The following is a 16,116-nucleotide window of genomic DNA, read 5'->3' as shown; positions in this document are numbered from 1 at the left end:
ATCCTGCACCCAAGGGGGTTCCTGCTGACCTGGGGACAGTGCCAGCGGAGAACTGACAGATGTCCTGAATTGGAGTTTGACTGGACTCAAGGACCAGTCAACCAGTAGGTTTGTGGCAAAGCTGTTCATCCTCACCGGGTTCCTAAGAAACCCGAATTAATTAAAAGGATGAGATGCCATTTTTATCTCTCAGACTGAGAAAGAATTCTCTGGAGCTCCTCTGTCCGGTACAGCAGCCCCGGGCCACACGCGGCTGCTGAAGGGCCGAAATGTGGCGAAATGTAAAAGGTTGTTTATAGCCAATGTTGGCCGTGATGGAACGGTGATGCACCATGGCTTGGACTCTTTCTGCAATCTCTTCTGGAAGAAAATCCTGGCGATTACCATCCACATTCAAAAGAGCAACTTACTTGACTCTGCCGTCCCACAAGAAGGAATTTAAGCTACAGAAATATCTGCACACGTGAACAAGGATATTCAAAACTGCGAACAACAATGTTCATCGACGGGAGAGGATTAAAATAAATTCTCGTGTATCCACGTAAAGGCATACCATGCCGTTGCTAAAATTAAGGAAGTGGCTCTCTCTGTATTAACGTGGTTGGAGAAGGGATGGGCCTGGGTTATTTACGTAGGAACAGAAAAAAGTGGGGAAAGAAACAGCCTGTTCGAAATCGCTACTTCCTAGGAATGAAATAGGATAGCGGTGGGGGATTAAGAATTACGCTCTGGTTTATGCACCTTTGTATTATGTGAATTTTTACGGGCAAGTATTGCTCTGTAATTAAAAAGCAACACGTAGCTTTCTTTTTTAAAGCCAATTTAGAAAGTAAACAGATACAAGGTAGAAATTCTTTTGCTTCTTTGTTCCTTACTAGGTTACTATTCACTTACTGTGTAAAAAGACTAGTTGACGTACTCAAATACAGCACCGTTCACCCAAACTTGTACAACGCAAGCCTGACCTGATGGTACGGATAAATATGTGTACACATCACTAATATGTGACCTCTGGTTTGGGGCGGTTTCAGTGAAATGTGCCAGGAGTGTAAAATAAATACCAGATTTCAAAGCTAGACGGGGGAAAAAAGATGAATGTGAAGGGTCTTGTCAACATCTTATACTGATTATATGTTGGAAGGATATTATTTCTGATATATTACGATAAATACACTGTTAACATATTTTATTAATAAAATAGTGAAATTAATTTCCCGTCTTTTTCTTTTTTAACCTTTTTAAACGTGGCTGCTAGAACACTTCACATTACCTCCGTGGCTTGCACCCTATCCCTCCTGCGTGGCGCTTGTCTGGGGGAGCCTAAGGCAGTGTTTCTAGAAGGCACCGGAAACTGGAAAAGGGGGTACCTGTTCCATAAGTCATCATCTTCTCCACCCCAACCCCAGAAAGCGTTTGGGAAGCCATTGATCTTCCGGAACTGTTCCACCGTTAAGCCGCTGACTCCACCAAAGAACTCGGTGTAAGGAAGCCTGGAAGGAGACGTACAGCTTCAGTCATCTGTGCGTCCAAGGGTGGTTTGTCCCCAGGACAGGCCACCATCTCACCGGAGAACCACACAACGTGAAACACCGCTCTCCGCACTGCTGTCCTGACCCATCTGCAACCGTTTCCTTGTGCTGAGGCACGTCGCCCTCCGTAGCTAACTGCATCCTTCTCTAATTGTTTTTTCATAACAGCTTTATTGACACATAACTGGCGTTCCATATAATTCACGCATTTAAAGTACACAACTTCGTCGTTTTGGGACATTCACGGAGTCGTGCCACCACGACCCCACTCCATTCTAACACCTTTCATCACCCCAAAAAAGAAGCCTTGTACCCATCAGTGGCCACTCTCCGTTCCCCCTCCTCCCCTCAACCCTAACCATCACTGTCCTTTCTGTGTCTGCAGCTTTGCCGAATTCTGGGCAAGTCATGGAAATACAATCAGGCCAACACATGGCCTCTGGTAAGTAGCTCCTGCCTCGCACCAATGCTTTCAGGGTTCATCCACCTGCCAGCGTGTCAGGACTCCCTTCCTGTTTGCTGCCGAATAGCGTGCCATGCCGTGGCTGTGCTCCATTTTGTTTATCCCTTCGCCAGCCGATGCGTGCTGGGTGGAGCTAACTGGGTTTGGCCACCTTTGCATCTCTCAGCATCCTTTCAGATTTGACCTCTTCCAGGGGACGTGATACTCACAGGTACATATACTTGTCCAACTTGGTTGCGAAGTGTCTCGGCATCTGCCCGCATCCATAGTAGTTCCGATCGCTTTCTGGTATATGATCCACATCATGAAAAATAAGACAGTCCCAGTCCAGATCCTTCATTGCTTCTTGAAAACCGACGTTGAAAAGCATGGCTCGATTAAAAGGCTGGGTGCCGACCTAAAAGAAGCAGAACTTTATTTTTCTTTTGCTCCCGGAGCAAACTCTTTGCTGTCCCAGCCCTGCCTAAAGGAGCGCTTACTGAACCCGACGGGGAGGGACCCCTGGGGGCTGGGCCAGCACGCTCATCACTGCCTCACAAGCCACTTGACATCTCGCCCCGATTTCCTTAGAAATGAGAGGGGTGATGACTCTCTCCCAAGACTGTCCTAAAGGCAGACATTTGACCCATAACAGCATTTGGAAGTCCCATTAAGGGAGGAAGGAACAATACAGCCACTTCTACTCACGGCTCCTTATCCTTATCTTAAGGGGAATTTCCTGGGTCTGGAGACTGAAGACACCACCCAAGGCAGCTCTGACTCCACCCCCACACAAGGAGCCTCTGTTGAAGGGCACACAAAGTTCCACCCTGGACTCGGGTCTGCCCGTCTCGAGTGACACCTCAAACCCAAACTGCTCTCTCTGCTCTCCCTTTCACCTCTGGGTGGCTCGATCGTCAGATTTCCGTTTCGCTGGCTCTGCACTCCAAAGGTGGACTCTAAACTGCCGCCTCGGAACAGAGAGAAGAGGGAAGGAAGGGCCACTCGCCTGTTCAACCACATAAAACGCAAACCGCAGACGCTGGCGCTGGAGCATGGGAATCAGGTGTCTGAGCAGGACTGGGAGGTGCTCGTGGCGGTTCCGGAAGGGGATGAGGATCGCCACCTGGAGAGGGTCACAGCGAGAGAAGCCGCCCCGTGAGTCCCCCCGACTTCTGCTTTGTGGCACGAGGCTGCTGCGGAATCGGGGGACCGGCTCTTGGGCTATTCTGGAAGGCTGCCTTGTCCGCAGCCTCTGCTGAGGGAGCAGCTGTGTTGGCAGGTGGACCCTCGGAAGTAAGGGGACTTTGTCCTCACACACACCACGCTGTGTACACAGTGCACCTGCTGAGTGAGTTCTTTCTAGGCCACAACCCAGAGGAAGACGTTCATCCTCCACCAAGACCTGTCCCACAAACACGTCCATGGACACAGAGGCGTACAACTAAAACACGCTCCACAAAACAGTACTTCCCCTTAGAGCGTGCAGTGCACTCTGAGATAGATATACACATATCTATCTCATCTCTTAGTGCTGGTCACACGCCCAGTGATGGGCTGGAAATGCCCGTCTATTCCAGATCTGCCTTGTTCCTTGCAGAACCGGCACAGAAACAGCACTTGAATAAACCCTTGTTGAAACACTGGACTTAGGCCGGTGTCACGAGCCAGATCCACACGCTGATGCCTCCTAACTACAGTCATGCAGAAAAACAACCAGAAATTCTCAGTGTCAGGCTGGAGAACTCCGCTCTTGGTCGCACTAAGCTCAGAGTAACAACGCCGAATGAGGCACATGCAGCCCCGGATTTGTGAAGATGGCTTTTGCTAACATGGCCCAAGAGACCTACCAACCCTCCTCCTTGCTTAGCCAAGACGCCTATAAAGAAGACCAAAGGGTCCCGCTCAGCCATGCGGACGACACACACTTCCGGGGCTGCAGCCTGTCCTTAGGGAAACCCACGCCTCCAAAGTGTTTCCATGAACTGCAGATACTTTGCATCGGGCAGTAGGGTGCAAAGCACAGATTATCACGGTCCGTGAATCCCACGGCGACCTGGGATGATGGCCAAGTCCAGGTGGGCCTCCTGGCATCTGGTCTGACTTCACAGCCTACCTTCCATCGAGGCATGCAATCCGAAGGCTTCCAGTGACCTCCGAGCTTGATGGCTGGGTCTTTGGAGAAGATTTCATGGATGTCGTCCATTGCGATTTCACTCATGTTTATGTCTATTGGGCCCTCTGAACACAGAAAGGGGGGGGGGGGGGAGAAAAAGAATTAAGAGGCCACAAAATGACAGAAGCCTCCCCCCCATGTCCAGGGTTTCACTCTCTAGGGAGGTTCAATGCTTTTTCAGCTGACTGCCATCTTTCACAGTGCTGGGAGGCCCTTCCTCTGCTTTGCAACCCCCTGTATTTCACTTCATCACTATTACTGGGCAAAGCAGTAAGTCAAGAAGTTAAGACTTTAGAGCTTTGGCTCTGCCAATGGAGTGGAAAGAAATTGAGACTGAGTGAATGGCAGCTGAACGTCTCAAAGAGGAAGGAGGAAAGTGGCTGTGCGTGAAGCCTCTCTGAGGGCTCCCGAGGCGAGCACCCACGCACGGCCCCACCACCGATCGGTGATCCCGAGTGATCATGCCCAAACTCAAGACATTCATCTTCTGCTCAGGTCATGATCTCTCGGTTCGTGAGTTCAAGCCCCACATCGTCCAATCCTCTGCAGCCCCCTCTCTCTGCCCCTCCCCCACTTGCACTCTCTCAAAAATAAAACATTAGGGAAAAAAAAAGCCTCTCACTCTTATTTTAATCAGATAAAAAGACCCGTCAGTCTGCAAAGCCAGGGTGGCTCTACTCACTCATGGAAGGGAGCCTCTCAGGGCAGGTATGGTTTGCAAAGTAGGTGAAGTCTTCGGGAAGAAACGTTGTGGTTTGTAGGAAGGTTTCGCTGTGGTTCAAGTCAAGAGGATAGTCTAGAGAGGTAAGAAAAAAAGGCACATGTCCTCAATTCTGCAATTCTCAGAGGGCTACCAGAGAAGTATTTTTCTTAGACAGCATTTTTTTGTTTTGCAGAATTGGGACTCTGGGCTAGCTGTTTACCGCAGCTAAAAATGCGAACACATCAATAAACAGGTTAACAGACGATCTTATGCTAACCGGTGTTTCTATTCTTATTGTTACTACAGTTTTATATGCACCTCAGTGTGCAAAGAATTCTAGAACATAATTTAAAAAAAAAAAAAAAGAAAGAAATGAAACAGTGTCCCCCTCCCATGTCTTACTCTCTACAGGAATTATTTTCACTTCTTTCAGACAACTACTGTGGTATTCACTTCCACGGACAGCTGTTCCAGGAGCTTCTGTTTTAGGTCTGTGGGTTTTGCTCTCTTCCCTCCCTGCCCCCACGACACACACACTCTTTCACCCTCCCATCCCCCAACATATATGATCACTGTGGTTCACAAAATCCTTAGTATGTACACGGAAGGATTTATTCCTCAGATACTATTTGTAGCTAAGAAATGTGGAAGGTTAGGATTCCTTTTCTTTTCCTGCATAATTTTTTCCTGGAGCGACTGTTTCTGTTTGCTTAGTTGTTATTTTTTTTTTTAAGTTTATTTATTTCAAGAGAGGGACAGAGAGAGCAAGTGAGTGGGGGAGGGGCAGAGAGAGAGAGAGAGAGAGAGAGAGAGAGAATCCCAAGCAGGCTCCGCACTGTCAGCACAGAGCTGGACTTGGGGCTCGAACTCACAAAGGCACTGTCAGCACGGAGGCCAGTGTGGGGCTCGAACTCATGAACCGTGAGATCATGACCTGAGCCAGAGTCGGACACCCAACCAACCGAGCCACCAGGTACCCGTTTGCTTAGTTTCATGTGGTGTCACGACTAAGCCGACACCGTGCCCTTTGCCACCACATTCCCACTTAAGACATTCACAAGCCTCACGTCTTCCCTCAACTCTGTCATCCCAGAGAGGTCCTGCACCTTCCGACCAGTCTGGACTGGCTCCCCGCTGTGCCCGCTGTGCAGATGCTGTCCTGGGGTCTCCCCTCCCCTCTCAGCAGGTGTGGAACCTCACTTTTCCTTGGCTCAAGTTCTCCCTCTTTCTCGCTAGAACACATCTCCCTCTGGCTTCCTAAGCAGGGGAATGGAAGTACATCTGTTTCTAGTCTCTCTCCCTTGATCCATAGGCGGGCCGGGCTTACAGAATTCCGGGCTGGACACAATCCTCCCGGAGAACCAGGCAAGTGCTCGACTCCACGCCTCCTGCGGAACCTGGAGCCATTCCAATTCCGGGTCCCTGTAAAGGTGACCGGGAATTGCTTTCCCAGAGTGTGATGAACTTCCTCTGGGGTCAGGAAATGTTACATTTCTATTTTGGGGTCTATGGTCACCCGCTGTGTTGACCATTTGGTGGACCTTTACCGTGTAGAAATTCATGTCCTCCTGTTCTAGAATTTGGGGGCAGGAAGAATAGTATTTTTTTTTTAATTTTTTTTTAACGTTTATTTATTTTTGAGACAGAGACAGAGCATGAACGGGGGAGGGGCACAGAGACAGGGAGACACAGAATCGGCTCCGAGCCATCAACCCAGAGCCCGACACGGGGCTCGAACTCATGGACCGCAAGGTCGTGACCTGAGCTGAAGTCAGATGCTTAACAGACTGAGCCACCCAGACACTCCCCGCACCCCCCCCCCCCCGCCTTTTAATGTTTATTTATTTACTTAGAGAGCATGTGTGAGTGGGGGAGGGACAGAGAGAAGGAGAGAGAGAATTCCAAGCAGGCTCTGCCCTGTCAGATCAGAGCCTGATGCAGGGCTTGAACCCATGACCTGTGACATCAAGACCTGAGCTGAAACCAGGAGTTGGACACTTAACCGACTGAGCCCCCCGGGTGTCCCTCTCAACTCTTCTAACTCACCATCTTGCCACTTTTCTGCTCTGCCTTCTAAAAGGTTTCCTCGTTTTACCCAACCCTTCTTTTTAATTATCATTCCTGCTATTTTTTATTTTAACAAGTCCTTTTTACTTCTGAATGTCCATTTCTTACAATATACTTCTTTTCATGTTTGCAATCCCTTTCCCCACACCCTGGAGAACGTATGTGATAGGTGTTCTGAGTTTTCTTCTCCCAGCATGGCCTGTTTTCTCCTGATTTGCTGCTGCTTGTCCGTTTTGATTCCTAGCACAGTCTTCCTTGGTTATCCGCTAGTATTTCAGGGGGGACTAACCAGCTACCTGGCAGGGCTTGGACTGAGCTTCTGCGTCGCAGAATGTTGTGGCAAGAAGTCTGGTTTGGAAGCCTCCAGCGTCAGTTCCTTAGGGGCTTTCTTCTTGGTCCAATCAGATTCCCCAGAGAACTCTATTCTTTTATAAAGATTTTTTTTAAAGGAACCTCTATATCCAACATGGGGCTCAAACTCACAACCCTGAGCTCAAGCGTTGCACGCACTTACCAACCGAGCCAGCCAGGTGTCCCTAGAGGACTCTGCTAACCTCCTGGCAGAATGGTGCAGTCCCTGCCACAGGCACACTGGGACCGAGGAGAATAGGGCACCTAAGCCAAGCCAGGTGCCCTCAAGTGGAGGGGCCTCTGTCTTACCACCTCTGAGGGTTATCAAGTCTCTAGTTCTTTGCCAGGATAGGGGAGAATCTGGGTTTCTGACTGCTTTTTAAATAGCTTTCAATCTATCTTTACCTAGGCTGCCACTTCTAGTCTTATCTGCAAAAGTACTTAATATTGCTAATTCCTGAGCTTCTGGGGGATTCTGGGGTCGTTTTCGGCTTTCCCTGCAGCCGCATTATCAGTCAGTTTTCTTGGGTCTTTTGAGCCCTTTATCACTGGTCTGTCTGCTTTCCAACTTCCAAAATTTTTTGCTGTGGTCTCCCTTCTTGTTCTCCTCATTCTTCGGGGTTTATGCCATTCAACACACACACACACACACGCACGCACGCACTCTTTACTGTCATTTTAGTGAGGAGGCTTTAGGAGTGTGGAGTTGATGCCTCTTTCCTGGGATCTGTATGAAGGGGGCCCTCCAACTTCTTATTTTTTTTTTTACAGAAAAAGAAACCGTGTCTACACAACTGGTACAAGGAGACCTGGCCAGTGCATGGGTAACTCTGGGTTAGTGATCTTTCCATTACACTGCACTATTTTTTCAGAGTATTAAAATCTCTCTTACCGATCCTTGGGGATTCATGCAGCTTCTACGAAATTAAAACTTTCTACTCAAACTCACTTTTGTACCTGAGAATTATACAATCTTCAACTCATATTTTTTTTTAAAAACACTGTGAGATGGTTTCCAAGAATCAAACAGTGACTAAGTACAGGGAATCCTTTTCTACAGGCACAGGGCTATGTACTCTATAAGCGCTCAAAGGACACAACTCAGTGAGCGTTGACTTGAAGAGAATTAAATTTCTTAATAGGGGAGGAAAAGAACAAAATGCTTTCTGTCCTTTTCACTAGCAGCTTTCCTGAAAAACACCAAGCCTGCATCATATCGCCAAAAACAAAGCCAGCACGAACCCTAAAGGCAAAATCACATTTACAACAGAAATGAGTTCAAAAGTCCTCAGCTCATACATGTACACCTGTCCTAAACTGATCCTTTTTGAAAGTATTAACATTTCAAAAAGCTCTGTCAAGCACCTCCAATACTAATCATTACTCTGGATAATCCTGATTTTACTTCTTAATCATGTATATATATCTACATATACCTACCTACATGTATATATATGTAGATATATGTAGATATACATATGTGTGTGTGTGTGTTTAAATCTATAAACGATTCTCTTTAAGAAAAGTTTTCATGTGTACTAGAAAATGTGTATTTTGTGATATGTACATGTGCAGAGGGAGAAGCTTCTTCAAAACAGCATCACAGTAACTACATTTGCCTCTCTGAAGGAGAAGAAATTCCCAGGGGCAATGTAATAGCATTTTCATAAGCAAATAATAGTAATAAAACACACACACAGAAGAGAATAATAATTCTGGGCAATGACAGAACCAAGCTTTAGAACTACAGCCTAAACAGGAAAGAAGAAGAAAAAATAAAACTTACCATGATGTAGGAGAAGAGACAAGACACTTTCTAAACCTAATGATCCTATAAAGCCCCTTCTACTCTCTTCAAACACTAATAAACCTAGTAGCAACGAGCATGAAACAAACAAGACCAAATCAACATCACTCATTTTTTCCCTTCTGATTACTACATTCATAAACTATTTTTTTAACCCCCACAAATAAACAACTCCTAAGTAGAAGTAACCTTGCCCTACACCGTGAGGGGAAAAAAGGCCCACAAAAACCTTCATTTCCTCATTTCTAACTTTAAATTTTTTACATAAACATTTAAGTAAAATTTGCTTTCTCACCGGTAGAAACCTTTGAAAGAAGTGGAAGAGGCAGAGGAAATTAGCTGCTCGTGACCTGGTAAAACTATGTAGTTATTACCGTGGGTGCCCAGTCCTCCTCTCCAGCTGCCCAGAAACGGGAGCTTCCAAATGACAGCTTCTTCCTCTTCCTCTCTTTTTTTGAAGACTTTATTTTTAAGTGACCTCTACACCCAACGTGGGGCTGGAACTCACAACCCCGAGATGAAGGGTTGCACGGTGCTGACTGGGCCAGCCAGGAGCCCCTTCCTCTTCCTCTCTGCTGAATGAGGGAGGGAGCAGCTGGGCGGGAAAACAAGCTGGCTGACTTTCTCTGGCCGAGGCTTTGTGTTTTCAGTCGAATCTGTTTTAAATCAGGACATATTCCTCCAGCAAAGGAGACAGAAAGGCAAAGAAGGTACTGTTTTTGCATTTATAAAACGGGAAAACAGCAGATAGCCTTCGTACCTACAAATTCAGATGGCCTGCTTACTCAACTTTGCTTTCCAGCAGGGCTTCGGCAGTCACATCTGCACATTAGAATCGTCTATGAAGCTTGTAAAAACCCTAATAACACACAGGCTGTTTCCCAGACTGATGAAGTAAGAACCTCTGGGCGAGGGGTGCAGGCACTGGTATTTTTTAAAGCCCCCACCCCTGGGAGTTTCCAGTGTGCACTCAGGTTGGCACAGCTACCCCAGTGTTTAGGAGGGGCAAACGTCTGCCCTCTCCCTTATCTTGCCAAATCCAGTTGAGCTGGGACTGGGAAACGCTGACCAACAGATTCCAGGAAGAACCACCACTTTCCCCTTCCATTTGAGAAAAGACCAAACACTCCCCTCTCTGCTTGAAAAATGTGGAAATGTGTATATACTAGCAAGCTGTCATCAGAACAAATATCTGTAAAATACAAAGAATTAGCATTTTTCACGAGTTAACAGGCCTAAGGATGACCTTGCACCTGCTGGGGGAGTAGACACAAGGAAGACCATGGACTGAGCACCCAAAAACCAGACAGAAAGAGGGGCGCCTGGGTGGCTTAGTCGGTTAAGCGTCTGACTCTTGATTTCAGCTCAGGTCATTATCTCGTGGTTCATGAGTTCGAGCCCTGCATCAGGCTCCATGCTGACAGTGTGGAGCCTGCTTGCGATTCTCTCTCGTTCTCTCTCTGCCCCTCCCCTGCTCGCATGAGCGCGTGCACTCTCTCTCTCAAAACAAACAAACTTAAAAAAATTTTCTTTTCCTAAAAAATAAAGAAAAACAACAACCAGAGACAAAGAGGTTAAGAATATCTAGCTCACTGAATCCATTGCACAGTGCCCTGGCAATGACTTTATTCACTTTATTTGCCTATGGCAACAGATCTGTTTCCAAGGATGTGGACAAGAGAACATTTTTCTGAGCACGTGACTATAAAGGGGTTGGGGCTGTAAGTGTGGGAAGGTCTGTGTGCATGTGCGGACACACGTGTGTACAGAGGCAAGAAATCTCCCTCTGGGTAAAAGTTACCAAGTAGAATGGCACCTGCAAACTCATATTTAAGGATGAGAAAGGCCCGGTCCCCCAACCACTCGCCTCATTTATAAAACTAAGTGGGTGGGGACGCCCTGGCTGACTCAGTCAGAGGAGTGTGTGACTCTTGATCTCAGAGTCATGGGTTTAAGCCCCCATATCGAGCATAAGGATCACTAAAAAAGTAATAAATAAACTTAAAAACAATCCTAAGTGGCTAGAAGAGATGAACCCAGATGACCCATTCTGATGTCAATGTTCTTTGAGCATCTCCCCTACTGCTCACAGTAAATTCTGCAGGATTCCTGAGGTCACACACACACACACACACACACACACACACACGGCACCGAGAAGCCTCCTCTCCAGGTTATTATTACTTCAGGTGTATCTCCTGGCTCACAGTCCTGATCCTGACAAGTGCATTCTTTTTTTTTTTAATTTTTTTTTTTTTAATGTTTATTCATTTTTGAGAGAGACAGAGACAGAATGCGAGTGGGTGGGGGCGGAGAGAGAGGGGGACACAGAATCTGAAACAGGCTCCAGGCCCTGAGCTGTCAGCACAGAGCCTGAGCAGGGCTCGAACTCACAAGCTGTGAGATCATGACCTGAGCCAAAGTCGGACGCTCAACCGACTGAGCCACCCAGGCACCCCTGACAAGTGCATTCTTATTGGACAATCACCACTTTGGCTTTCAAGGATAAAGCCGGCATTATTTAAATGCCACACTAAGCTTTTTAGCTACACTTGGCCTAATGAAAGCCTTTGAAGATGGGCATGGGCCCCAGCACTGTGTCCAGGGTGGGGAAGTGGAGCTCGTGGGCCACCTCCGTCCTGCTACCCTTGTCAAGCCCATGGTGGGAGTGGTCGGGTCAGAAATGACGGTCACCCACTATCTCAGCAGGATCAGGTCGAGAGTGCCCTCTCTGCCTGGCACTGCTTTGAAATGAATAAAAATGGTGGGTTTTCACTGGATACCTTTCCAATGAAATGATATTTCCTCTTTAAAACTCACTCCCCAAGGATGTGCCAGGAACATGGAAGCCAATTAAGATGGTAATCTCAGAATTAGGTTACAACACTTAAAATGTTTTGTTAAATCTATTCACTCACACACTCAAAAACCACTTCCTGAGCGCCTTCTGGGTGCTAGGCGGTGCGCAACGTGCTGGGGCTTCCAGACCAGAGAGGCCGCGAAGGCTGCCGGCATCCGGAGGTCGGCAAGCCCTACCCCACAGCCCCACCGAGCCCTGTATTTTACCTTCTCATCCCTAAAGTGGGAACGCGGCAGTCGCCTTACTGAGTTCCTATGACGAGTCCATGAGGCAGTGCAAGCAAAGTGTCGAGCGCATAGTAACACAGCCCCTGAGAGCTAAAGACTTCCAATTTATAAGGGAAACAGACACCATGGACACAAAATGGGTGACTATTCCCACCAGAGGGATGCTGGGAAGAATTATTTTGGTCTATGACAATCTGAAAATAAACATGCGCAAAGTCAAATCACAATGGGTCCCTGGATACGTCTTCCGAGGGCACCACTTGGTTTTCAAGTTTCAGGGTGATCAGTGAGATCCTGTGCTTGTAGGGAGGGCAGCTGCCTGTGGCCCTCTAACTTCTGAGAGAGAACAGACTAACTCACCAAATGCCCAGATGGACGTCCCAGTATCATCTAACTTTGGAGAGGCATGGAGACTTGGACCGGATAAATGTCACGACAGCACAAATGTTCCTTTTTTCCTGACTGATTCATCAGGGGGAAGGCTGAGGAGTAGTAGTCAAAGGACTCCCTAGTTTCATCACACAACGAAAAGCAGGTTTGGGGCAGGGTTCGGGCAAAGTCACCTGAACAAGTCACTCCAACGCTTCTAAGATTATTTGTGCTACCTGTGCAAAATGGAAGTAACATAAAATCCTGTCCACCTGACAGGACCATGCTTGAGTCAAGGGTGATGATGTTTGAGCAGATTATTTGCAAAATCTAATGTCATACACGATGAATTAGGAAAGTGTGCTCAGCCTTCTCTCATGCCTTTAGAAACTGTATGGATTCCTCTTCCAGATCTGGTTCAGGGCTCAGGCCAATTGTTTAATGAAACCACAATTTGGCCGAAAGGCTCTGAAAAGCCAATCACTTGCTCTTTGCAAACAAGAAGAAAGGAAGTATTAAAGCTTTGGTTTGCTAACTGTAGTCCTTTGTTGCTAAGTTGGCCAGCAGGCCAGACTGATGATAAACAAGGATGTGGTCAATTCTTTTAAGGATTTCACTTCCCTTTGAGAGGCAATGCTTTCTCCCGAGATCCCAAGCACCACAGAATTTTCACTTGCAGTGTTTGCAAAGCAACTTCACATTCTACAGTGAGCTCTGGACAATCTCAGAACTTAGAGAAGGCTGATTTGGAGGCAAGAATATTTCTTCAACTATACTCATTTTATGATATTGCACTAGGCTTGAGTGAAATTGGTAATAAAGCCACAGGAAAGCACATTGGGTCTCAGTTAAAGAAATACAAAGGCAAATCATAAATGCTTAGCAAAATAAAATCTCGGGGGTGTCTATTTTTTAAATAAAATACATCCCTGGCCAGACAAGAGACGCCTCACGACCGTCCCATTTAACCATCTGGAAATACTTTCTATGTTCAATTTTTGGAGGAGTTAAAAAGAGAGACCAAAAAGACAACTTTCAAAGGTGAAGAACTTGCTGTGTATAGCCTTTATAAAAATAGTTAGAGTCAAAACCATGATTCAGGAACAAGCTCTTTTCATATAATGTTAGGCAAGCCATCTAACCTCTGTGTTCTTTTTTCCTCTTTATATAATTAGTGCTTGTAAGATAATAAAAGCCACAGGTAAAAGTTCCAAAAGACTGAGAAGGCAGAAATGTTCACTCTTGCGTCCATCACTGCTATCTTTGGCTGAATAGTCTCAAAAGCTTTCTGCAAAGCTGAAGGATTCTGACTACCAAACTCAGCCACGTAGCTGGAATTAAACCACAGGGTGAAAACCACACCTGACTAGGGAAGATAAACCAGGCAAACTATTGAACATTTCTTCCAGAAGTGGCTGTTAATTTGCGGAGGCTGTCCCAGATGACGTGATTATTATGAAATGGAAATCTGTGAAGTCTCAATTAAAGCACTCATAACCAACGAGGTAAGCAAGTCCTATGGGGCTGGCGAAATTCAAGCACAGTCCAACAGGAAGAACAGAGTTGGAGCAACTCTTCCTGTTTGGCAACCACGGCCAGATTTACTTTGAAAATACCGTGGACCACCACTACGTGCAACTAACGAGACAAAACCAACCCACCAACCAACCAACCAACGATCCAACCAACCCCACAACGTTGAGCCATAAAATAAGCAAGTGTGAGGAAGTCCAACCAAGTTCTGTTTTTCCTCGTTGGCTGTATGGAACATTTTTTGAAATCAAATTCTTTCCAGAAACAACTGTTTTGCTGGTGTCCTAAACATAAGCTTAATTTTAGTCCCCTCTTAGAGGCTGAAAAAAGGGGTCTTAAAAGATATTCTTTACCCCCCCAACCCTGAAAAGTATCAGGAGCAAAACTGGAGTCATCCAGTCACCTTGAGTATAGTGTTGGCAACACGAAGAAGGATTCATTTTGCAAGAACCTCTTTTTTAGGAAGAAGGGAAGGCTCAGCCAAACCTTCTCTCTTTTACAATGCACTTTTTCTCATCACAAATAATTATTCGAACCAAATTTACCTCTCTGGGGAGGAGACATTCTAATCAGACCATCTCTTGACTAAAAATATACCTGAGTCATTCACGCTGCTGTTCCTCTTGGCATAAGCACTCCGAACCACCTGCTCATAAACCTGAGCTCCGATGGTTCTCATGTTGTCCCGGATCAGAATGCCTTGAGCCTGCATCATGAAGAGGTAGGTGTTCACTGCAGAAAACAGAAGAGAAGGGGAAAAGAGGTGAATTCAAAAGCCATCATGAAAACAAAACAAAATAAACACACATACTTTGGCTCACTTGCTTTCCTTCTTTAAAAAAGCTTTTTCAGGGGCGCCTGGGTGGCTCAGTTGGTTAAGCATCCAACTCTTGCTTTCAGCTCAGGTCATGATCTCATGGTTCATGGGTTTGGGCCCCACATCAGGCTCTGTGCTGACAGCACGGAGCCTGCTTGGGATTCTGTCTCCCTCTCTCTCTGTCCCTCCCCTGCTCGCTCTCTATCTCTCTCTCAAAAAAAACAAAAAAAACCCAAATAAACAAATAAACATTAAAAAAAAAAACAACCCACTTTTTTCAGCCCTGAAACCCCCAAATGCCTTAACTCTATTTTTCATCCTGGGCTCTATGTTCCTAAGACACCAACATTCCTTGGGTAGCTGAGTAGGACTAAGGGGGCATTTCTGTCAATATTCAGCAGCTTGAGGAAAAAAACCCAAACACATAAATTACAAAAATTATATTCCACCAGGGCTTCAAATAGCCAATCGGTATTCTAGAGCTGTGATGATCACAAAACCTTTAATTTAAAGAAGATCTCATCTCGCTTTAAGTTCACCTTCTCAACGCTCACTGGCTATGAAAGGAAACCACTGACCGCTCTGCCTACTGCAAACACTTAGGTCCAGGTCTGGTCTTGGCAACCTTCTGAAAGTGGTGTACTAAGGTCCAGCTACTTTTCTCTGGGGGGTTTGGAGAGAAACAGAAGACAGTGAAAGACTGCCAGCAGTCTGACTACCCACCCACCCCAGCCCCGAAGTCCAAAGCAAATGGGAAACGAGCAGGCTGCTTGGTCCGCGTGCAACGGAAACGCACTCCCTTCGTACCACACACGAGTACTGAGCTACGGTGCGGCACGCCCGAGACTCGTATGTCAACGGCCCTCAGTAAGACCAAACCAAAGCAAAAAACATAATCGTGACACACGATCATTCGCATTGACTGTCCAATCATCGTCATCTCTGGGGAGTGAGCTCCACTTGCTTACGCGCGAGCACAGCGCCTGCATTCCCTGTGCAATCTCAACTACCAAGTCGTCCGTTTCCAAGACATGGTAAGGTCTCAAGACACACATTTGCAAATCTGAACTCCGGCCCGCGCTGGAGACCCTCTGAACACGTGGCTGCCCTCCCACCAAGCCCCAGACAGGTCCGCTACGTCTGGGCCACTCGGCCTCGATGCACGTGGCCTCGGGCACGAGTCGTGTTTTGTTGACACTGCTTCACCATTATCGTCTCGGTGTCCTGCGCACAAT

General features: G+C 46.7%; 1 protein-coding gene across 9 annotated transcripts in view; it reads right to left on the bottom strand.

Annotated features, from left to right (window-relative positions):
* The window catches only part of B4GALT5 (beta-1,4-galactosyltransferase 5), a 75,479-nt gene that overhangs the window by 4,722 nt on the left and 54,641 nt on the right, over window positions 1-16,116 (bottom strand). For 6 of the 9 annotated variants that reach the window (XM_042980183.1, XM_042980184.1, XM_042980186.1 and 3 more), the window contains 6 exons: window positions 14,662-14,796; window positions 4,830-4,943; window positions 4,088-4,212; window positions 2,981-3,097; window positions 2,202-2,389; window positions 1,368-1,490 (listed from right to left, as the gene is read on the bottom strand). In XM_042980183.1, the coding sequence (XP_042836117.1) occupies window positions 1,368-1,490; window positions 2,202-2,389; window positions 2,981-3,097; window positions 4,088-4,212; window positions 4,830-4,943; window positions 14,662-14,796 (802 nt within the window). Of the gene's footprint in view, window positions 1-1,367; window positions 1,491-2,201; window positions 2,390-2,980; window positions 3,098-4,087; window positions 4,213-4,829; window positions 4,944-14,661; window positions 14,797-15,420; window positions 15,545-16,116 lie in introns of those variants that run through there. The other 3 variants (XM_042980190.1, XM_042980188.1, XM_042980187.1) reach the window with 3 other exon arrangements.

Source organism: Panthera tigris, chromosome A3 (assembly GCF_018350195.1).
Source record: "Panthera tigris isolate Pti1 chromosome A3, P.tigris_Pti1_mat1.1, whole genome shotgun sequence".
NCBI lineage: Eukaryota > Metazoa > Chordata > Mammalia > Carnivora > Felidae > Panthera > Panthera tigris.
Note: the sequence above shows the minus strand (reverse complement) of the source record. Positions and strands in the feature narration are given on the sequence as shown.